Source organism: Salmo salar, chromosome ssa09, assembly GCF_905237065.1.
Source record: "Salmo salar chromosome ssa09, Ssal_v3.1, whole genome shotgun sequence".
Lineage (NCBI taxonomy): Eukaryota > Metazoa > Chordata > Actinopteri > Salmoniformes > Salmonidae > Salmo > Salmo salar.
In genome coordinates this window covers 112,587,809-112,612,013 of record NC_059450.1, presented here as the reverse complement: position 1 = coordinate 112,612,013, position 24,205 = coordinate 112,587,809, and the positions used below count along the sequence as shown (strand labels likewise).

The 24,205-nt window shown below is 43.6% G+C and overlaps 2 protein-coding genes across 4 annotated transcripts in view; both read right to left on the bottom strand.

Moving 5' to 3' along the window:
- Positions 1–6,120, bottom strand: part of LOC106612456 (myeloid leukemia factor 1) — a 28,915-nt gene extending 22,795 nt beyond the window's left edge. The window contains exons 1-3 of one of the 3 annotated variants that reach the window (XM_014213601.2): positions 5,762–6,120; positions 2,410–2,418; positions 2,130–2,292 (exon numbers count right to left, since the gene is read on the bottom strand). In XM_014213601.2, coding sequence (XP_014069076.1) covers positions 2,130–2,292; positions 2,410–2,418; positions 5,762–5,808 — 219 coding nt within the window. In that variant the 5' untranslated portion in view covers positions 5,809–6,120. Of the gene's footprint in view, positions 1–2,129; positions 2,293–2,409; positions 2,419–3,600; positions 4,080–5,761 lie in introns of those variants that run through there. The other 2 variants (XM_014213599.2, XM_014213602.2) reach the window with 2 other exon arrangements.
- A 7,472-nt stretch (positions 6,121–13,592) lies between these two features.
- rsrc1 (arginine/serine-rich coiled-coil 1) overlaps positions 13,593–24,205 on the bottom strand; it is a 191,930-nt gene continuing 181,317 nt past the window's right edge. The window contains 3 exon segments of the mRNA NM_001140733.1: positions 13,593–14,062; positions 17,634–17,750; positions 19,209–19,315. Of these exon segments, the coding sequence (NP_001134205.1) occupies positions 13,970–14,062; positions 17,634–17,750; positions 19,209–19,315 (317 nt within the window). The 3' untranslated portion in view covers positions 13,593–13,969.

Sequence of the window (24,205 nt, the reverse complement as noted above, 5' to 3'; positions counted from 1 at the left end):
AACCTTTTTAAAGACAGAATAACACATTCAATCCAAAATTAACAAGGGCAAATTACATGCAGGCGAAGGTGTTTGAATGTAATCATGTTGACCATATTAGATTCTGAATAAAATGGATTTACACCAAATCAGTCTTTATGGGCATGAGTGTTGTATACAATTATGGGAAAAAATCAAATCTAATTCCGATGTCGGAGCCCACTTGCTTTACTTAGAGCAGATAACACTAGCCACAACATCAAAAGACATGTAACTGTATGTACTTTTGTCAGGCAGGATACATCACTGAATGAGAGCACATTTGACATGGAAAGTTAGAATTTAAGCACGTAGCAAAAAGTAAAGCTTACATTCATCATAAATATTTATAGCTGACATTTCCGCCTATTGTATCTCTGTGTTTACAGGTTTATATTACCAAGATGCATTACGATATCCTAATGCTGTTTGTTTGTGTATGCATGTAGACCAGACAACTGACTACTTGTATTTTAAAATGTTGCGATATCAGAGCTTGCAATATTGGGTTACATGAGCTTATGCGGCCCATTCCCCCTACAGCCAGGCATTATTCTGTACTTTTTGAATTTAGGGTGTGTGTCAATAATATCTATCAATTTAACCACTTTTGCAGAAAAATATTTGGACACAACCATCCATTTCATAAATGGGAGACATTAGGGATGTAAAAAAAACATGGTTGTGCTTTGTTCTACCTTGGGTAGGGGTACCTAAAAAAATGTGGTGGTCTTCCCATCAGCCTACATGGTCTATTTGCCTTCTGATAGAAAATGTTTCTAACTGCATTGCAAAGCTGAGCTAAAAGGCTAGTGTTTAAATGTAATGAAACTGTAATTCAGTACTGTTCATATTTACAGAGAAAATTAACCACACACTGAATCCTAACTTTGCACATGCTTAACTTTGCAATCATGCATTAATGTCAATGGATGATTTGCACAAAAACATTTGTACAAGGATCTCAAGTCAAGATACAGGCCTATGAGAAAACAGAACTATATTGTGATAAACTCATAACCAACACTGTCGTGAGAAATGTGTACAGTGTATCCTTCCTGATTTGCTGCATGTAACCATGGGCCAAACAGCTATGAAAACAAACATGTCTGTTTTGACTTGTCTTTTCAACAGCTCGGGCAGCAGGGTCCTCAAGAGGGCCATTGGTGTGTTTGAGTGAGAAAGCAGTGTGTCAGTGGAACAATGCTCTAAATATACCCTCCTCAGGCCGAAGATAGCTGGCCAGAGAGGCGAGGGGGTTGCCCTTCTACAACCCACCACACTCTCCAGTGCCCCAGCAGAGCAGCAGAGGTTCAATAAGCACTACAGCATCGCTGGCCTGACCTGGCAGCAGGGGGGATCCGGTTACATGTCCATAGCCATTTTCCATCACGACCCCAGTAAACCTAAGCCCTTTTCTTTTTTCTCTTTCGGCTGGTCAGCGTTCTTGTTTGTTTGAATGCTGGGCGCTGAAATGAGGGAGGTGGGTGGAGGGGGGCGAGTTGTGGTGCAGGTGTTTGGGTTTCTTCACTCACTGACACAGATTAAGAGGACAGTATGTATGTCATTACCAGGAACTGACCAACTCCTGGGCCAAGGATATGATTTCACACCTTCATCAAGAGAGTACGAGTGAATGGGGAGAATCTACAATGTACTGGGAGGTATGGTCGCCAGTTTCTGTTTCTCAAGCCAAGAGAACATAGCCTGGTCCCAGATCTGTTTGTGCAGACAAATGTTTGGCATGATAAGGAGTTGACATGATAGCACAAGCAGATAAGGAGAATAAATCCAAAGGGACATGCTCTCCAAGTAAGAAGACCAGCTTAAGGATAGGGTATGAACTAGAGGCACTGAAGCAGTCACCTGTTTGAGATTCAAACCAACAACCCTCTCCTGACCTGACATATCCTGGTCAGGATCTGTATGTGCTTTAGCCAATATCGATACTCCCAGGCTACTCGTGTCATGCACATTGAGCATAGGAAATGCACTTTACAACTTAAATATTATTATTATGTGTGGGACCTAACCTGGTTCACCATAACAACACATTGGCCCTAGTTACCCTACCCCAGTCAGTGTGTCACAGTCAGAGCAGCAGTCCTCACCCTGTGGTCCTCCCGTGGCACCATGCTAGTGTTGAGTTGGCCCCCGGATACGTGGCTCCTGTCCCGCCCGCCAGTCAGACTGGGCATGAAGTCCCTACCAAAGGGCTCTGAGAAACTCCGCATCATCTGTTGTACACGGGTATTGTGTGCCTGGAATGGATCCCTGTGGAGAAGACAAAGAAGGAGAGGGAATTAGCCTCAATGTTCCCAGAGATGCTGGTTCTGTAATTCTTTGCAGAATTGATGACTGTGCTGATGAGTGAAAAACAAATGGTCCTACCTTGACGAGCTGTAGATTGGAAAAAGGGAAAGTGGAGGGAGATAAAGGAAGGAAGGAAACTTCTTAACACCAGGCATTCACCATTTCATAATTTACTGTCTGTCATACAACCAAATTCACAATTAATATGAGTAGGCATAGTTATATTAGTTATCAATTAGTGGAACACCTCCCCAAACACTTCAATGAAGGAGGCAGTGTTGCTCCGCCTTATTTCTTAGGTCAAATCAGTGATCGGCATTTTTATTTCTGTGTGAAAATAGTACAAATAGTCATAGCTAGATGTGGAGTGGGTGGGGGGCGTTCGGGGACAACAAGGTTTTTGGGTGTTCGGAGCGGCTTCACTTCTGTGTAGAATGTATGTTTTAAAAAATTAAATTCTAATAATAAAAATAGTAATAGCAAGAACATGCAACTGGGCATTGCAAGGGAGGGCTGGTTTGTGGACTGAAAATGGGGGTTGTAATGTAACATTTATCAGATTTTATTGCAGGCCTAAAATATGACAAGGATCTAGACCAGGTGATTAATAGATATTTCATTCTCTCACTTATCCTGGGGAATGGGTCACAGCATCTATTCACCAATGAAAAACATGAAGCAATGTTTTGCTGACACCGGTAACTCTATGCCTTGAGTAGTAAGTACCATGCTATTACTGTAGTCTACATGTTAACCAGTAGCTATTGAACACATCAAACATCGATTTCGGTGTGCCTTAGTTGTCATTTAAATTATTTTGAATATGACTCTATATATACACATGGGGCATAAGTCTCCAAGGTGCAGGGCAGAGTACAGGCAGGTAGCCATGCAGCAAGTGATAGCTGTTCAGCATTCTGATGGCCTGGAGATATAAACAGTTCTTCAGTCTGGAACTGCTTATATAAGGAAATAGGCTATGTTGATAACAAAGCATTGGAAACACAATTTTCCCATAATAATATCTTCAACCTATTGATTGTGAATGCAGCTCTTAAAATATAAAATTATAGATAATAGCCTACATAGTGTCACTGTAGACACGGGGTGGGTAGCATACAGTCGTTCTTGTCTATTTTCTGAGACAATGTGTCATGTTCAAAGTGGTGTTGACTTTTGACTGGTATTTAAAATAAACATTATTTTTCGAGAAAAATCTTTAGACAGTCGAATGAATGAGTGGCAGAATACAATAATGATTCTACTTACGAGAAGAAAGGGTCCTCGTCAAATTCCCTGAGAAGACTGTTAAACATTTCCACGGGTGTTGGACGGGGAAAGTGAAGTATGAAATATCTATTTTCTGTCTCCTGTAATGAAGCGGCTCCTACGAGCCGGTGTGTGAACGTGACAGCCCCCCGCGCTCGGTGTCAATGAAGTTACCATCGAAACTTGCTACATTTTAGAACGTTGGGCTGATGAACAAACAGCCACATGACCTCCGACGAACCCTCCGATTGGCTGGCTATTCAACGCTCGAGCAGTAGCTGTCGTGACAACCGAGCTCGCTCTATAAAAACAATATTCGAAGTTTTGCCTTAACTATTATACCAGCGTGTGTCACAAGACCATAACGTTTTATATTTTCTTGAAAAGCTGTTAGTGCTATTATATGATACAATATCAGTACGTGTTGCATTTACAACTTGTGTAAATCCTATCATTAACTGATTTTAGCCAGAGTACGGCTGGGGATTGAATGCATTGTTTACATTTACATTACATTTACATTTAAGTCATTTAGCAGACGCTCTTATCCAGAGCGACTTACAAATTGGTGCATTCACCTTATGATATCCAGTGGAACAACCACTTTACAATAGTGCATCTAAATCTTTTAAGGGGGGGGGGGTTAGAAGGATTACTTTATCCTATCCTAGGTATTCCTTAAAGAGGTGGGGTTTCAGGTGTCTCCGGAAGGTGGTGACTGACTCCGCTGTCCTGGCGTCGTGAGGGAGCTTGTTCCACCATTGGGGTGCCAGAGCAGCGAACAGTTTTGACTGGGCTGAGCGGGAACTGTGCTTCCTCAGAGGTAGGGGGGCCAGCAGGCCAGAGGTGGATGAACGCAGTGCCCTTGTTTGGGTGTAGGGCCTGATCAGAGCCTGAAGGTATGGAGGTGCCGTTCCCTTCACAGCTCCGTAGGCAATCACCATGGTCTTGTAGCGGATGCGAGCTTCAACTGGAAGCCAGTGGAGAAAGCGGAGGAGCGGGGTGACTTGAGAGAACTTGGGAAGGTTGAACACCAGACGGGCTGCGGCGTTCTGGATGAGTTGTAGGGGTTTAATGGCACAGGCAGGGAGCCCAGCCAACAGCGAGTTGCAGTAATCCAGACGGGAGATCACAAGTGCCTGGATTAGGACCTGCGCCGCTTCCTGTGTGAGGCAGGGTCGTACTCTGCGAATGTTGTAGAGCATGAACCTACAGGATCGGGTCACCGCCTTGATGTTAGTGGAGAATGACAGGGTGTTGTCCAGGATCACGCCAAGGTTCTTAGCACTCTGGGAGGAGGACACAAGGGAGTTGTCAACCGTGATGGCGAGATCATGGAACGGGCAGTCCTCCCCCGGGAGGAAGAGCAGCTCCGTCTTGCCGAGGTTTAGCTTGAGCTGGTGATCTGTCATCCACACTGATATGTCTGACAGACATGCAGAGATGCGATTCGCCGCCTGGTTATCAGAAGGGGGAAAGGAGAAGATTAATTGTGTGTCGTCTGCATAGCAATGATAGGAGAGACCCTGTGAAGATATGACAGAGCCAAGTGACTTGGTGTATAGCGAGAATAGGAGAGGGCCTAGAACAGAGCCCTGGGGGACACCAGTGGTGAGAGCGCATGGTGCGGAGACAGATTCTCGCCACGCCACCTGGTAGGAGCGACCTGTCAGGTAGGACGCAATCCAAGCGTGGGCCGCGCCGGAGATGCCCAACTCGGAGAGGGTGGAGAGGAGGATCTGATGGTTCACAGTATCAAAGGCAGCAGATAGGTCTAGAAGGATGAGAGTTTTGAATTGTTTGAATGGAATGTTAGCATATTGGCAGTTATTGAAAATTGTAAAATGGAATAATCCCTCTCTAAGATTGTCTGGCTGGCTAGCAAGCTAACACACATACAGTGCTGATACATTCTCCACATTCATTATTTTACACAATCTTATCACTGGCAAACTATAACGTTATTGAGAATAGCCTACACTACAGATAATTTTAGACAAGGGGTGGGTACAGTGGTTCTTGTCCTTTATCTGAAACAATGTGTCATGTTCAAAGTGGTGTTGACTTTTGACTGATATTTAAAATAAATATTATTTTTCTAGAAAAATCTTCAGACAGTCGAATGAAGGAGTGGCAGAATACAATAATTGATACTACTTACGAGAAGAAAGGGTCCTCGTCAAATTCCCTGAGAAGACTGTTCCACATTTCCACGGGTGTTGGACGGGGAAAAGTGAAGTATGAAATGTCTATTTTCTGATTCGATCTATGAAGCGGCTCCTTCTAGCCGGTGTGTGACAGCCCCTGGTTACTATCGAAACTTGCTACATTTTAGAACATTGGGCACGTGAAAATATATCCTCCAAACACCGGCTTCGAGGCGTGCCAATATATCCTCCAAACACTGGCTTCGAGGGCATTATCACTTAAATGTTCTATGTTTGAGCTGTGAAAGCAAAAGCCGAATTGAAAACATTTTCATAATAGCTAGCTATGACTGATGGTTTGGTTAGCTAAACTAGCAAGTCGGATTGTTTGGTTACCAAGGCAACTACTGTAGCTATCTACAGTAGTAAACTTGCTAGCTACTTCAGTGGATGTTGAACACATTTCCACGTCCACTGTTTCAACGCTACAGAAGTTGGCAGATCGGCATGTCCAGTCCCAAAACACTTGTGGGTGTCATGGAGCAAAACGGAGAACACAACCGTGTTTGTGAGAGTCTCATATTTCCATAGAAGGGTCATTGGCTCCTTATCTTTTTTGTGGAGCTTTACCCGTAGGCCAAACCTTTCTGACACTACAGACGATTTTGTGAGAAGACCGATTTTCGAGATGTCTCATGGTCTGACAAACACCGCTCTAGCGCTGTCACTTTTCACAGCATATGTGGAAGTGTGACATCGGCGGACGCTGTGGATTGAGAAGCACCCAATGCAAAAAAAAACGTATCTCTCTATTTTAAATGTACAGATTTTTATGGGGCTGTTTATTATTATGCTAATTAGGTTTCAGCTGCGCGGACATCGACTCTAGGGGGTTAAATAGGTTTAGGCACTATACTTTATATTGCACATTTAATTCAACTGACGTATTTGGGGATGTTCAACTTCAATTAATTGGCACAAAACGGGCAGGCAGAGCACAGGTGGTGGTCGCCTAAATGCACTGTAGTAGGCTACGCCTTATAGGCTAGCATTCGAATGGTGTATTAATAGCCCAGCCAATGAATTAACTTCTAATTTACATATATCCATCTTCACTGTCCCACTCTTGTGCATTTATGCATGATGCATCTCCACTGGCCTCTCTCTTCCGTGTATAGCTCTTGAACCAGTAGCATAGCCCAATGCGTGTCCCAGAAGTAGCAATATAGTTTGGTCACTTGTTATTTTCTACATTGTAGAATAATAATGAAGACATCAAAACTATGAAATAACACATGGAATCATGTAGTAATCAAAAAATGATATTTGAAATTCTTCAAAGTAGCCACCCTTTGCCTTGATGACAGCTTTGCACACTCTTGGCAGTTTCATAAGGAATGCATTCCAATTAACAGGTGTGCCTTGTTAAAAGTTAATTTGGGGAATTTCTTTCCTTCTTAATGTGTTTGAGCCAATCAGTTGTGTTGTGACAAGGTAGGGGTGGTATACAGCATATAGCTCTTTTTGGTAAAATACCAAGTCCATATTATGGCAAAAACAGCTCAAATAAGCAAAGAGAAACGACAGTCCATCATTACTTTAAGACATGAATGTCACTCAATCCAGATAATTTCAACAACTTTGAAAGTTTCTTCAAGCACTATGATGAAAATGGCTCTCATGAGGCCCGCCACAGGAAAGGAAGACCCAGAGTTACCTCTGCTGCAGAGGATAAGTTCATTAGAGTTACCAGCCTCAGAAATTGCCGCCCAAATAAATGCTTCACAGAGTTCAAGTAACAGACACATCTCAACATCAACTTTTCAGAGGAGACTGCGTGAATCAGGCCTTCATGGTCAAATTGCTGAGAAGAAACCACTACTAAAGGACATCAATAAGAAGAAGACACTTGCTTGGGCCAAGAAACATGAGCAATGGACATTAGACCGGTGGAAATCTGTCCTTTGGTCTGATGAGTCCAAATTTGAGATTTTTGGTTCCAACCGCCGTGTCTTTGTGAGACGCAGAGTAGGTGAACGGATGATCTCCGCATGTGTAGTTCCCACCGTGAAGCATGGAGGAGGTGTGATTGTGTGGGGGTGCTTTGCTGGTGACACTGTCAAGAGATTTATTTAGAATTCAAGGCACACTTAACCAGCATGGCTACCACAGCATTATGCAGCGATACGCCATCCCATCTGGTTTGCGCTTAGTGGGACTATCATTTGTTTTTCAACAGTACAATGACCCAAACACACCTCCAGGCTGTGTAAGGACTATTTGACCAAGAAGGAGAATGATGGAGTGCTGCATCAAATGTCCTGGCCTCCACAATCACCCGATCTCAACCCAATTGAGATGTTTTGGGATGAGTTGGACCACAGAGTGAAGGAAAAGCAGCCAACAAGTGCACAGCATATGCGGGAAATCCTTCAAGACTGTTGGAAAAGCATTCCCAGGTTGTTATGGGTGTAAAATGGCACAGTGATGCCATCTGTTGGTAAATGTTAATTACTGCAACTCCAGTGGTGTGCTTGAGATACCCGGATATATTGTAATGTACTGAACAAGACTTGTTACTCGCATCAACGCCTCTGTCTCGTCATTTAACATTCAAACACAGGTGAAGCTGGTTGAGAGAATGCCAAGAGTGTGCAAAGCTGTCATCAAGGAAAAGGGTGCCTACTTTCAAGAATATAAAATATATTTTGATTTGTTTAACACTTTTTTGGTTACTTCATGATTCCAAATGTGTTATTCCATAGTTTATGTCTTTACTATTATTCTACAATGTAGAAAATAGTAAAAATAAAGAAAAACCCTTGAATGAGTAGGTGTGTCTAAACTTTTGACTGGTACTGTATATATATACTTGAGGAAAGTAGGCCCTACCTTGCTCTTCGTTGCTGGATATAAAATAGGCTACAGCGTTTACAATGAACTGGCGGGGAAGTGTGAATGGCGAGAGCTTCTCTGGTGTGATGTGATCACATTGGTTGGTGGTAAAAATGCAATAAACGTGAATCCCCTGTTCTCCCCGCGCCCAATGTTTATGTTTACGGGTGTGTCCATAGATGGCCAGAGTGAATTTACGAACAATTAAATGTATTACATCAGAACGCCCAATGTTAGAATGTTCCCAATAGATCTACTGGGTATTAGATAGAATGTCGTAACCAATGAGTTGTATAACGATTCGAACACACCGACAGTGTTATTGCGCAAAATAGTACTCAGCATCATCTGTCTATGTATGCAACAAAAGTTAAACATTCACCTTCTGCAACCATTTCTGTCAAGCCGCCTACGTATACAGTTTGAGGCATGTACGTGCGATAAATCCAACGTATGCACCACACCGAACGCACTGCAACTGCCTCTACAACGCAATGCTGCAAGGCAAACGTTTAATTGGAAATTAATGTAATTCTGGTGTACCAAAATGCAATGACGGTGTGATCGAAGCTTAAACCCTTAGACACCTTAATGCATACTTTTAAATTATATTATGGGAGCTAAACATAAAAACAATTTTAAAAAACTTGTCCCTTAAATATTTTTTTTTACAGAGAGTACTAATGTTACTGTCCCCACTACAGCAAAAACATACTTAAATTAATGTAATTTTGTCCTTGAAACATTTCATTGAAATATTGTAGAATTCCATTCATTCCTATGGAGGACTGCTCCTAGTAGGGAGTGCCAATATGGCCGACCGGAGCCTCAAAGCCTCTCAATGGCCAATTCATAGCTTCAGCAATCCAGGGTTTGGTTACCTAGGCTACCCCATTGGCTCAGAGCAAAAACGTAACCTTTTTAAAAAGCAATTTTCTTGTTGTCTGCTTGTTTTAGTCAATTCTAAAACTAACATATAAACAAATAATAAAGTAAACGTAAAATGCTATCGACACTGTGAGGCTGCTCTCTGATCCCATGTACAGTACCATCTCCTGTTATTGAGCAAGGTACTTAACCCCCCACAAAGTAGAATATCTGTTAAGCAACTATATTAAACATATATGGTCAACCCTCAGTCTAGAGAGCTACTGGGTGTGCAGGCTTTTGATCAAGCCCTGCTCAAACACATCAGAGACTATTTATCAAGGTCCGGTTGAGCAGCTAATTTCTAAAATGTGGTTTGTTTGAGAGGGACAGGAATAAAAGCCTGCACACCTATTAGCTCTCCTGGAAGATGGTTGACCACCATGGTCGAGGGAATTCCTTATTATTGCGTGAATATTGACTCGGACTAGTCGGTATTCACGTAAAACATTGCAACATTACCTTATTATTACGTGAATACCGACTACGACTGTGTAGGTATAATACTTTTTTATACATACATAGTCCGAGTCGATATGACGTATTTGAAGAATATCCACTTTGTTAGAACGGATTTGTTGAATGTGTGCCAATCTGGTCAATGGAACGTCTGCATTCCATTGCCTACTTCACCGCTTCTATCAAAGTTTGAACGTTTTCCGATCAGTCTAATTTGCACAAACATTGTGACTGGGTGATAGCGGTCAGGGTTATCGAATCAGGATCAAATCATCTGATCTTCTCGAGCTCATTGATGATAGAATGTTGAAAAATGTGGAGCATTGCACATGTAAGGTAAAATGTATAAAGTAAAAAGGCCAAACAAACTTGTATAGAGCTTTTCATTACAGAAAATAATCTCAAAGCGCATAACAAGCAACACATTTACATTTCAATGATGAGGAAGGAGATTTAATGTCTCTAGTTTATCTGGTAACTCCTCTTCTGGAGGCAAATTATGAAACAAACTATAAAAGTAAACTAAAAACCCCTACATTAAACCCTGTGCTTCTAATGATTAATAAGCCATGTAGTCAAGTGTTTGTCAGAAGGCCTACTGTAGCCTCATCACACAAAAATCTGAATCCTCCTGCTTGTAGTTGACAAGTGGCCCTTTGTCTAAATGTTTAGTAACAGCTGACTGCAAGAACACCAGGCTCTCTGGGAGTGGGTTTTGCTACCTGACACTCTAGCATGTGGCTGACTGATGTAAGGAGCACCATCTGCTGAGAGTAACCAACAGATCCTTGAAGCCCACCATCAACATACAACACACACACATGAGCGAGCACACAGTCACACACCGGGGGCACACACTGAAACAGAAAAGAGACAGACTGGTATGCAGATGTGTAAAATCATATGTGCTCGAGTATGCATATGACAGGGAACACACCCACTTGTAATCATGATGCACACAACAACACAAACACAAGGCCATATAAATAATAATTCATTCAGAAAAAAAGAAAATAGGAACACTTCCATATAATTTGCCTATAAAACTTGAGGTATGTTCACGCTCACAGTGACATTTCACTAGTACACGGGCAGCCTGGGAATACGAGAGCTAACCACGATCCTCCATCTCTTTCCAAGTCTACCATCTGCCCCAGCCCACAAATAGAGCTGCAGTCTGGACCTGGCTAGCCCTCAGCCACCCCACTGCCCAGACAGTAACACAGAACGCTGGGCTCTATTTGTGTACTGTGACTCACCTGACTCTCACAGGCAGATAGGTCAGCATTATAAGTCATCGGAGCTCTATTAAGAACAAGGAAAATAGATCTGACATCTGAGGAAGCTGGACAGCCATCTTATTGTCCTAACACATCTCCTAAAGTTTGCTGACGACACAACAGTGGTAGGCCTGATTACCAACAACGACGAGAACGCCTACAGGGAAGCGATGAGGGCCCTGGCGGAGTGGTGCCAGGAAAACAACACTTAATTCGATGTCAACACTATGAATGAGCTGATTGTGGACTTCAGGACACAGTAGAGAGAGCATGCCCCAATCCCCATCGACAGGGAGAAGAGAGGGTGGAGGGTGAAAAGCTTCAAGTTCCTCGGCACATCACTGACAATCTGAAATGGTCCATGCACACAGACAACATGTTGAAGAAGGCACAACAGTGCCACAACAGTGCGTCTGTGTTGCCAAGGGCTTATATAGAAGTCAGTTCAATTTGTGACGCAGATCGCTCTGCAAGTCCTGCCTCTCCTATCTCCTCATTGGTTTATAGAAGCAGGTACCCACGTGCCATTTCCTCATTGGTTATACCCACGTAGGCGACTGAAATGACGAACGAGGTCGGTGGTGGTAATGCACCTAATTTATGAAAGTTGCCAATCTCAATATAAAGTCCAGATAGTCAAATAGCCCTTACACAGCCAGGAGATGTGTTGGGTCATTGTCCTGTTGAAAAACAAATGATAGTCCCACTAAGCGCAAACCAGATGGGATGGCGTATCGTTGCAGAATGCTGTGGTAGCCATGCTGGTTAAGTGTGCCTTGAATTCTAAATAAACCACTGACAGCACTGGCCATTATTCTTTTCAAAATTCTTCAAGCTCTGTCAAATCATTGCTAGATAACCATTTAAAAAATTGACATATTTTGAAGCAGATTTAAGTCTAAACTGTAACTCGGCCACTCAGGAACATTCACTGTCTTTTTGGTAAGCAACTCCAGTGTAGATTTGGCCTTGTGTTTTAGCTTATTGTCTCTGCTGAATTAATCTCCCAGTGTCTCATGGAAAGCAGACTTAACCAGGTTTTCCTCTAGGATTTTGCTTTTACTTAGCTCCAGTCCGTTTCTTTTTTATCCTGGAAAAATTCCCCAGTCCTCAACAATTACAAGCATACCCATAACATGATGCAGCCACCGCTATGCTTGAAAATATGGAGATTTGTATGCAGTAATGTGTTGTATTTGCCCCAAACATAACACTTTGTATTCAGGACAAAAAGTTAATTGCTTTGCCACATTTTTTGCAGTATTACTTTAGTGCCTTGTTGCAAACATGATGCATGTTTTGGAATATTTTGTAGTCTGTACAGGCTTCCTTCTTTTCACTGTCAATTAGGTTAGTATTGTGGAGTAACTACAATGTTATTGATCCATCCTCAGTTTTCTCCTATCTCAGACATTAAACTCAGTAACTGTTTTAAAGTCATTATAGTGAATTCCCTGAGCGGTTTCCTTCCTCTCCAGCAACTGAGTTAGGAAGGATGCCTGTGTAGTGACTGAATGATACACCATTCAAAGTGTAATTAATAACTTCACTATGCTCAAAGGGATATTCAATGTCTGCTTTAAAAAAAAAAAGTCCCATCTACCAATAGGTGCCCTTTGCGAGGTATTGGAAAACGTTGCCTTTGTGGTGGAATCTGTTTGAAATTCACTGCTCGACTGAGGAACCTTACAGATAATTGTATGTGTGCGGTACAGTGATGAGGTAGTCATTCAAAAATTATGTTAAACACTATTACTGCACACAGAGTGAGTCCATGCAACTCATTATGTGAATTGTTAAGCAAATTGGGGTATTATGTGTAGGCCAGTGGGGTATTATGTGTAGGCCAGTGGGGTATTGTGTGTAGGCCAGTGGGGTATTGTGTGTAGGCCAGTGGGGTATTGTGTGTAGGCCAGTGGGGTAATTGTGTGTAGGCCAGTGGGGTAATTGTGTGTAGGCCAGTGGGGTATTATGTGTAGGCCAGTGGGGTATTATGTGTAGGCCAGTGGGGTATTATGTGTAGGCCAGTGGGGTATTGTGCGTAGGCCAGTGGGGTATTGTGCGTAGGCCAGTGGGGTATTATGTGTAGGCCAGTGGGGTATTGTGTGTAGGCCAGTGACAACAAAATCTCAATTTAATCCATTTTAAATTGAAGCTGTAACACAAAATGTGGAAAAAGTAAAGGGGTGTGAATACTTTCTGAAGGCACTGTAGCCTAACTGAGAAACATCAGGTTCAAACAGTCTATTAAACAGGAATCAGTCTACTAATCAAGGCTTTTCTTCACCGGGGAGAATATTTATTCAAATTTAACACAAACACAATTGATCAACGTTTGATATATCCAACAGACAATGCACATTTTCTGTGCATTTCAACAACTCATTTGGGATAAACAAATCAACTATATATGAATCTTCTTAAAAAGAGAAGTTTCTTGACAAAAAGTCTGAGGGAAGTCCAGTGAATGAGAGGTTCAATAAACATTTATAAAGGTTTATGTTTAGGAACTATGTTCCTGACTGTGACCTGACAAGGATAGACTAGAGCCAGGTCACATGGTCAGGAAAAACCCTTGGCCCTACTCATGGTGAGGACAGGTGGATTTAGTCCAGGACCAAAGTTTCCTCAGTTCAGACGATTCTATTGGTCCGGGTCCAATCAGGGCACAGGACTTCCCATGAGCCTCTCCTGGCGGAGGGACATCAGCCTGTTGAGCCACAGCTCCTCGGCCTTCTCCTTGTCCAGGAACAACTAGAGGAGAATACAGAAAGGAGCAAAGCACACTGGTTAGACACATGGGTAGATAACTTTTATGTCTGGTTGTTTGTGTATTCTGTTATCTGAGGGGAGATGTGTGGTTGAGAAAGTGAGGGATGAGTGGGTGCAACAATCAGATAATCTATACTACATCAGAGGAAGACTTTAGGTCAGTAGAGCAAGGTGTACATGTGTCTGTGTGTGCGTGCATGCATGTGTCAAAACTGTTCGCTGCTCTGGCACCCCAATGGTGGAACAAGCTCCCTCACGACGCCAGGACAGCGGAGTCAATCACCACCTTCCGGAGACACCTGAAACCCCACCTCTTTAAGGAATACCTGGGATAGGATTAAGTAATCCTTCTAACCCCCCCCCTTAAAAGATTTAGATGCACTATTGTAAAGTGGTTGTTCCACTGGATATTATAAGGTGAATGCACCCATTTGTAAGTCGCTCTGGATAAGAGCGTCTGCTAAATGACTTAAATGTAAATGTAATGTGTCTGCAATGGGGGAGCATGGGCGTCTGCAATGATCCTGACTGAGCTCACTCTGGTGTGGTGCTCCGTCATACAGTGCCACCTCTTCCCGGCGCTCAGTGTGCTTTTTCACACAGGATGTGTCAAAGTGAAGCCCCACCCCACAACCGGTCTGGGCAGCACACCTGCCACAATGGTCATAAGCCTGACACACGGCCCCTACTGAACTAACCCAGCATTGACCCCCAACCTGGCACATGGCCATAACTTGACCATGAGTCAGTCACAGACCAGTGTTGATTGAAGATAATGGTATAGGAAACCTACAAAATAATAGCAAGAACCCCCTCTGCAGTTTAGAAAATGCTGTCATAATGCTGTGCTGATAAACATTTACAATACATGTTTAACATTTTGCCTGCCATGGTCCTACGTGGCTCAGTTGGTATGAACATGGCGTTAGCAACAGCAGGGTCGTGGGTACGAATCCCTATGAGGGCCACCCACGCAAAAATATAAGCACTCACTGCTGTAAGTCAATTTGGATAAGTGAGTGCACAAAACATTAAGAACACCTGCTTTTTCAATGACAGACTGACCAGGTGAAAGCTATGATCCTTTATTGATGTCACTTGTTAAATCCACTTCAAATCAGTGTAGATGAAGGGGAGGAGACAGGTTAAATAAAGATTTTTAGGCCTTGAGACAATTGAGACATGGATATGTGTGCCATTCAAAGGGTGAATGACACAATACTTAAGTGCCTTTGAATGGGGTATGGTAGTAGGTGCCAGGCGCACTAGTTTGTGTCAAGAACTGCAACATTGCTGGGTTTTTCACGCTAAACAGTTTCCCTTGTGTATCAAGAATGGTCCACCACCCAAAGGACATCCAGCCAACTTGACAAAACTGTGGGAAGCATTGGAGTCAACATGGACCAGCAACTCAATATGAATGTTTTGTACACTCAGTGTATATGTGGCTAGCGCAGCGCAACCAGTGGAATAATCCCAAAAAGTGTAAACCCCACTCACCAGGAACTTCGGACAGGCTCAAACGAACGCTCAAAGTATTTAAAAAATAAATCACTTTTTGAACCCAGGTCAGATTAGCCATGATGGGATACTACTGGGGCTGCATGGCTGTGGTGGGTGACAGAAGTACACTCACTGGACAGTTTATTAGGTACACCCTGTTCACGAAAATTGATCACCCCTACATACAGTGAGTCACGTGGCCGTGGTTTGCTATATAAAGCAGGCAGACAGGCATCGAGGCATTCAGTTACTGTTCGATTGAACATTAGAATGGGCAAAACGAGTGACCTAAGCAACTTTGAGTGTTGTATGATCATCGGTGCCATGCGCACCAGATCCAGTATCTCAGTAACAGCTACCCTCCTGGGCTTTTCACACACGACAGTGTCTAGAATGGTGCGACAAACAAAAAACATCCAGTCAGCGGCAGTCCTGTGGGCGAAAACAGCACGTTGATGAGAGAGGTCAATGGCAAGAATAGTGCAAGCTAACAGGCGGCCCACAAACAGACATAACGGCGTACAATAGTGGTGTGCAGAACAGCATCTCGGAATGCACAACTCGTCGATCCTTGTCTAAAAACAAGAGGAAGTGCCTCCAGTGGGCACGCGATCACCAACACTGAACAATTGTTGCGTCATGCTGTTGACAGTCAGGATTTGGCATAAGCGGCACAAGTCCATGGACCCATCCTGCCTGGTACAGGTTGTTGGCGGTGGAATACTGGTGTGGGGAATGTTTTCCTGGCACACATTAGGTCCCTTGATACCAATAGTGCAACAAACCTTTGACACCTTGTAGAATCCACACCGCAAAGATTTCAGGCTATTCTGGAGGCCAAGGGGGGTCCAACCCGGTACTAGATGTGTGTACCTAATAAACTGTCCGGTGAGTGTGTGTGTCTAGTATATGGATTTTTGTATGGATCATTTATTTTCCCCATTGAGTATCATGTGCAGCACACTAAGAAGTAGGAACACAAAATTCCAGTATCTTTCCCAAAATTCCCTGGTTATCCAAAATCTTTGTTAGAATTTTGAAACCCGACTAAGAGGCCTACATTCTCTGCCTTGATAAGAAAATTTGTCAAGGGAACCATATGATTACAACCCGGTCACACAATTCACTTAAGGCAAATGTAAGTGCAGGTTTCTATTTTGTTTTCTACTATTTGGAGGTTAAAGGCACCCTAAAGATCCACTGCAGCCTTTCACAGAGCCCGGGCCCGCCTGACAAAGAAAAACCCTTCAAAAGACAGATCACCTCCATCTCTTCATATCCATTGTCTCTGTGTGTATATAATGATGTTTGATTTATCCAACTTGAGTCTGATAGCTTAGGAGAGCTAAATATGCAGTGTCTGGTGTGTAATGGCCTTGTAAATCACTCATCTCTCGCCTTAAACACGACAACGCACACACACACACAGCCTAAACCACAGTATGGGGTGTACACCGTTCGCCGTGTGTTATCTAGGGTTCGACACGATGACTAGATCAGTCCCCCCACCCCCATGGCCCAGGTTCTGGGGTGTCGCAGCAGTAACGAGTTTGAGATGACAGTATCTACAGTAGGGGTAATGGGGAATCATTATTCCTGATTGGCTCTCCCCCGCCTGGGGCATATTGCTGCCATAGATCAGGCTGTCGTAGGCTTGATCTGTATGTGTCAGGGCTAACTCACTTTTCCCCGCGGGGAGATAAATGACTCCACACAGCTCTTCCAAGGAGGAGGGGGGGGGGGGGTTAAAGTTAGGCTTCATTTCCTATTCTAAGGCCTGACTCTGTGTGGATGGAAATGTTTGATTGTCGTGGGGTGTGTGTGTGTGTGTGTGTGTGTGTGTGTGTGTGTGTGTGTGTGTGTGTGTGTGTGTGTGTGTGTGTGTGTGTGTGTGAGAAAGATTCTGAGGGAACATGTGTGGGTGAAGTGGGCCCAACACCCTGAGACAATCTATGCAATACTTCAGTAACCTTTCATATTCCTCTGTGTGTGTGCATTTGTGTGTCCCAATCAGAAAAGAGTGCGTGTGTTGTGATAGGGGAGAACTTACACTGGGGTGTGCTAGCGTGTCGCTGTCGTTGTAACGGATCGTGGTAGGTAGAGAGCTGATGTCTGTTAGGAGCAGAGGTGGGTCGTCCGGTTCCTGCTCGACTTTCACTGACTCGGTCTAAAAACACATACAGAATGACAATTGATCTAACATTACACAAGGGCTGCAAAATTCCCAGGTTCTCCAGATATCCTGGTTAGGGGATTCTAGACTTCCTGCTTATTCCCTCCTAAATCCAGGAATCTTCTAGTCGGCATTTCTGGAAAACCTAGGAATTTTGGGAAAGTAACCAGAATTTTGGAATTCTACTTCACACCAAGTCGGATTACACATATCAATCACATGGTATAGTAGTGTAATATCCCATTTACTCATCACATCAAATTGTCTGACGAGAACAGCAAATGTGCTGCTTGCATAAACAAGTTAGAACACTAGTGCAGAGGAATGACAAATCCAGCAGATGCAGTTTCGTGTTTGGCCAGAAGATGGCAGTGTGAGTATAGGTCTGAAGTATTAACTGGGTCTTCTGAGCTGTGTGTGTGTGAGCACAACTTTGTTTAACACATTCACTTCCTGCAGCCGGGAGGGACGCCGTTTTTACCCTTTTAAAAAAAAAATCTGTACGGTTTTGTCTTTCACTTCTTTTCTTTGGCGTGAATAAATAAAACCTAAAACTGAGGAGGGTGTAGATGCATGTGTGTGGAGCCTGATGGAAAATTGTCACCCGAGTGGGGATGGAAGGGGGTTAGAACTTGACTTACACCCTGTATCCTCATTATTTTATTAGGGCCTCTATTTGAAGATGCCAGGTGTACATCGGTGGCTAATTGAGTGCTAACTGGAGAGGGCTGCAGGTGTTTGGCCTCTGGGAGCCTCTGGTTAGGGAGCCTCCGGTTAGGGACTGCGCTTCTGAGCTGAGGACCCTTAACTACAAGAAGTACCTCAATTACATTTGAACTTTGGTCATTTAGCAGACACTCTTATCCAGAGCGACTTACAATCAGTGCATTCAACTATACCCTATCACGTCCCTTTGCCTGTCACACCACTTATACAGGCCAGGTAGAGCTGTGATGAGTGAACGAGAGAGAGAGATAAAGAAAGAAAGAGCAACAGCACACAGAGCGATAGACACAGGTCCCGGTCCCAGTGCCTGGTGTAATCTATCAACCCGCTCCACTTGGACTGTCACCTTTAGTCCTAACCCTCCCAGGATCGGCAATGATTGCCAACAAATCTAATATCCTCCACGTTTTCTCAGGCAGGAGCATTTCAATAATGACTTCTGTGCTTCTGCCGCTGTGCCTGTGGAGACACAGAGAGAGAGGGCGAGGGACAGAGGCCCGCCGCAGTGGCTTTTGTGGCGGCCGAGCAGATCAAAAAAAACTGTCCCGGAAGGCCCCCTCTCTCCTCCTGAACAAACGGATGGAGCAAACGGCATTGAATGGGAATGGTTTAATTTGGGTCCGGGAGCCGCCCTCGGACAGATGGAATAAAAACTGGAGGGGGGAGGAAAAAAATCAAATAAGAGAGTGAAAGAAGTGAACAGAGAAGGAGAGAGAGAAAACGCACCTTGACACCGTCTCGGGATGATTTGAAAGCCTGGGGAACAAAGGAGTCGCTCTCAATGGCCTCAATGTCCTTTATCCTTCGCACTTGCTCCGCCAGCGACGTCCCCTCTGGAAACAGAAACACAGAAAGAGAGCGAGAGAGAGGAGGAAGAGGTTAGCAGTGTTAGGGGGGGAGAGGTCACACACACTGGGATTTGTTAGCCGCCCTCGAGTCACGTTGACACAGCAGGGACATCAGGGGAAGTGAACCAAATACATTTAGGATGCTTGACTCCAGGTTGATGTCCAGGTTCTCTGGTAGGAATGCTCTTTGGCACCTGCTAAGAAATCTCTGATGTGACCAAATCTCTGTATTATTTTAAAGGAGAGATTAGATAGGGGGTCTTGACAGGGGTCAGGACTGGGGCCTACCTCCATGAAAGAAGACAAACAAACAACAAAGAAGGTTGATCAGTCTCAAATGGCACCCTATTGCCTATATTGTGCACTACTTTGACCAGAGCCCTATGGGCCAAAAGTAATGCATTTGGGATGTATCTGAGGATCACAGTATATTTAGGAAAACTATAATTGTGATATATTGGATGATCAGTCATTGCCTCAAAAGCCCTGTCTATGAAATTAAGAGTAGTTTCATTTCACCAGGCCCATCCCTCAGCTGTTTACCAAAACAGAGGTGGGGTGTCCGCTATGTTATTGTTTCAACTGTTGATTCCCCCTTTAGGCAAATCTCAGTAAGCACAGCCGATTCTCTTACAATGAAACTATTTCAAGTGTAAAAAATCTAAATAAATCAAAATTGTACGCATCAAATTAAAAAGACGTAGGCGGAAGGCACATTTTTGATTTATGAACGTGTCTGGAAAGGCAGGAACTGTAAGAGTCTGAACAATACTTTTCTTCTTTCGCCTGTCAATCTCTCCACCAATCAGTCAATATTCATCCCTCGCTTACCTATCCTTTTATCCTCCCCTGCACACTTCCATCTATCTAGCTGTCAATCTGAGACACTCCTGTCTGAGTTCCATGTAGAAGAGAGGTGCAGAGAGAGAGACCTCCAGTGAGTCTGCATATGCTTCAATAACAGAAGCTGCGACTACAGTACCTTGTAGGGAAATTAAAGAGTTTCAATGAACAGGTGTGGGTTGTAATGGCTCACAATGAATAACACAGATGTGTAAAATCGAGTTCGCACAAGAACACACACACGGACAAATACACACTCACACAAACAAATACATACACTCACACAAACAAATACACACACTCACACAAACAAATACACTCACTCACACAAATACACTCACTCACACAAACAAATACACTCACTCACACAAATACACTCACTCACTCACACAAATACACTCACTCACTCACACAAATACACTCACTCACACAAACAAATACACTCACTCACACAAATACACTCACTCACACAAACAAATACACTCACTCACACAAATACACTCACTCACTCACACAAATACACTCACTCACTCACACAAATACACTCACTCACACAAACAAATACACTCACTCACACAAACAAATACACTCACACAAACAAATACACTCACTCACACAAACAAATACACTCACTCACACAAACAAATACACTCACACAAACAAATACACTCACTCACACAAACAAATACACTCACTCACACAAACAAATACACTCACTCACACAAACAAATACACTCACTCACACAAACAAATATACTCACTCACACAAACAAATATACTCACTCACACCGAAGACGCACCATTTGAGCTAATGACAGGAATGAAATGCATCCATTAACTGCCACAGAGAAGTTGTCACAACAGATCTTTCTGGGGCGCGTGTTTAATGAATAGATTCATATTTGTTCTGGTTTTCATTTGGTAAATGTGAGCGGCACAGCAACACACACACTTCTCAATTTTTGCCTCAGTCCACACTGCAGGCACACACACACACACACACACACACACACACACACACACACACACACACACACACACACACACACACACACACACACACACACACACACACACACACACAGTGAGGTAAAAGTAACAAAATAGGAGGACATAATGTTGTTCAAACAAACTTTGTTTCCATTTCTATTTACTGGGATAATTGGACAACTCCACTGACAACTGGAATTAAGCCTTCCATCCATGACAGTATGTCCTGTTACGTGAGGAGAAGAGGAGCAAGAAAAATAGTTATTACCATGAATGTGCAGCAAGATGGAGAACGGGTGCGCCGGCCCAATATCCTCCTGAAGACTGTCCTTCACATGACAGCCACAGCATCATCAGGAGTATTGTGTGCGTATGTGTGTGTCCAAGTTTGAAGGAGAGACAAATCCGTCAACTGGTCAACCATGAATCCCGTTTTTTCAATCAGTGATCGATGAATTCACTCTCCGCACTCTGAGGTAAGAGTCTTAATAAAGGACACACACTAACACACACACACCATAGCCCCCTCCCACCCTATCTGCCCAGATATATCAATGACAGCCCGTCGAGCAGGTGACAGAGTGGACGGACGAGGCCCACGGAATCCATTAAAGCCTCATACTTTTTGACAAACACATTATTGGTAGATAAAATGACTTCCATATGCGGTTTGACAGATGTCAGTGGTGAAAGAGATGTATTTCATAGAAAAATTAAAAATAATGAACTTTGAGAGAGAAGGCCGGGACCAGCTACAGACCAGACAAAAATCAATACCCGCGGTGGCCGAGCAGCGGAGTGGAGAGCAGGGAGGTCAAAGTTAATATTGAACATTGACACATTATCCGGCTAATTAATTTAGTGGCGTGACTCGATTGTCCCCACATTACTGGCAGAGCTCGTCTGTCGGCGATGAGAGAAAGACAGAAAGAAGCGAAAGGAGGACATAAAGAGACACGAAAAGACTAGAAAGATAATGCCTTCGATGTACAGCACGTTAACAACTGCTCAATATTTTCATTCAACTGCAGTATGATTCTCAATACAGTTATCCATCCAAAAATGGTTATAAACAGTGAAGTAGGCCTTTAAATGGTCTTACTACCATTATGAGTGACCTGTTGGGGTGTCAAACCAGAATGATCAATACACTGGACCATATTGAGAGTCCTTACATTTTTCATCCTTGTATTCACTGGTTATAATGAGCTTAATAATGGTTAGTGATTGATCTGCCTCTTAGGCTGTTTGTGTATGTGCATGTGTGTGTGTTAAGTCTGTGGGATGGACAGAAAACACTTGCAAACTCATTACCAAAATTAGTCCAACAGCATCCTGATGAGCAACCTGGAATCAATAGCGTATTGTGCCCTCAAAATAGCTGTTTGTCTACTTCATTGATTAAGAAGGTGGAGAAGAGAGAAAATCAGTAACACCAATGAAAGAAAGCAGATTTCCTGAGCCATCCGGGACAGAAAGTGTGTGTGTGTGTGTGTGTGTCAGAGAAAGAGAGAGAGAGCGAGCAAGATGACGTTTCTGCTGCAGTGACAGAATCTAAACAGAGGATAGCGCTGTTTTACTACAGATTTTTACAGGGCCAGACCGTTTGTCAACCCTTGTGTCAATCAGTAACAGCGAGAGCTGAATATATTGCTGCTAATGATTAATTCCAGTAATTGAGCGCATACCTCGCAAGCTAAATTACGACGGCACTCATTTTGCCCGAGCAAATAAATAAGAGAAACGAACTGTACGTTGTGTCGAGGTCGGTCACAGATTAAAAGTACATTCAAAGGTGCTTTGGAGTTATATTTGCGGTAAGACAAGCAAAGACCACCTCAATGGTGACATGAAAATAAGAAATAAATAATGTGAGCGGGAAAAACGGCAAATTTGACTACTGTTGACATGGCGGATGTAATTGGACAGAGTAGAGCTGGCTTTGGTTGGGATGGCTGGCGCTACCACAGGGAATGATCCTACATGGTCCTGTTGGTCCATAGCAAGACTCCTGTGGTTTCATAAAATAACACAAAATAACACTGCATTTTAACACAAACACCGCACCATTAAAGAAATTGCATGTACAGTACATAGGGCAGTAGACAGCCAGACAGAAACACACACCCTGCCCCATCAGTGTCCCGGCTCCAGTGAGTGCCAGAGCCCCCTGCCCCCATCTTAGCACTGCAGTAAAATATGTAATTCAATGCTCAATTTAGGGGATCGCCTCGCATTCGATTTTTTTGGGCTCGCTAATTGATAGAAATTAAGGCATTAATCAAGCCACTAGCCATCAGTCAAGCTGCGGATGATGAATACAAACTTTCATAATAACCACCTTCCCCATTTTAGGGCTCATTATCATACATTTTTAATGCAATTATGCTATTCTTTTACACTGAGCTCATAAATTACCAGCTCTTTTGTTGCCGGCTGGCCTAGTAAAATCTAAAGTAATGCTTTGTAGTCTGATCTTTAAGGCAATTACTGGCTTCTTCAGTCTTTCATCTCCCTGCATTTCCAATAACCCTGCCTCCAATGATTTATCCCTGCCACAACCCGCCAACACACACTCACGCAGTCATGCACATGCACACAGAGAGACATACACAGATACTGTACACACATTTTTACTCACCTCTGTTTACCATCTTCCTTACCTGTACGCCAGGATAACAGAGAACCGGAGCAGCTATGTTCCTATTGGTGGATCCCCTGTGGGTCTTGGCCTACCTGTGGGTCTTGGCCTACCTGTGGGTCTACCTGTGGGTCTTGGCCTACCTGTGGGTCTTGGCCTACCTGTGGGTCTTGGCCTACCTGTGGGTCTTGGCCTACCTGTGGGTCTTGGCCTACCTGTGGGTCTTGGCCTACCTGTGGGTCTTGTCCTACCTGTGGGTCTTGGCCTACCTGTGGGTCTTGTCCTACCTGTGGGTCTTGGCCTACCTGTGGGTCTTGGCCTACCTGTGGGTCTTGGCCTACCTGTGGGTCTTGGCCTACCTGTGGGTCTTGGCCTACCTGTGGGTCTTGGCCTACCTGTGG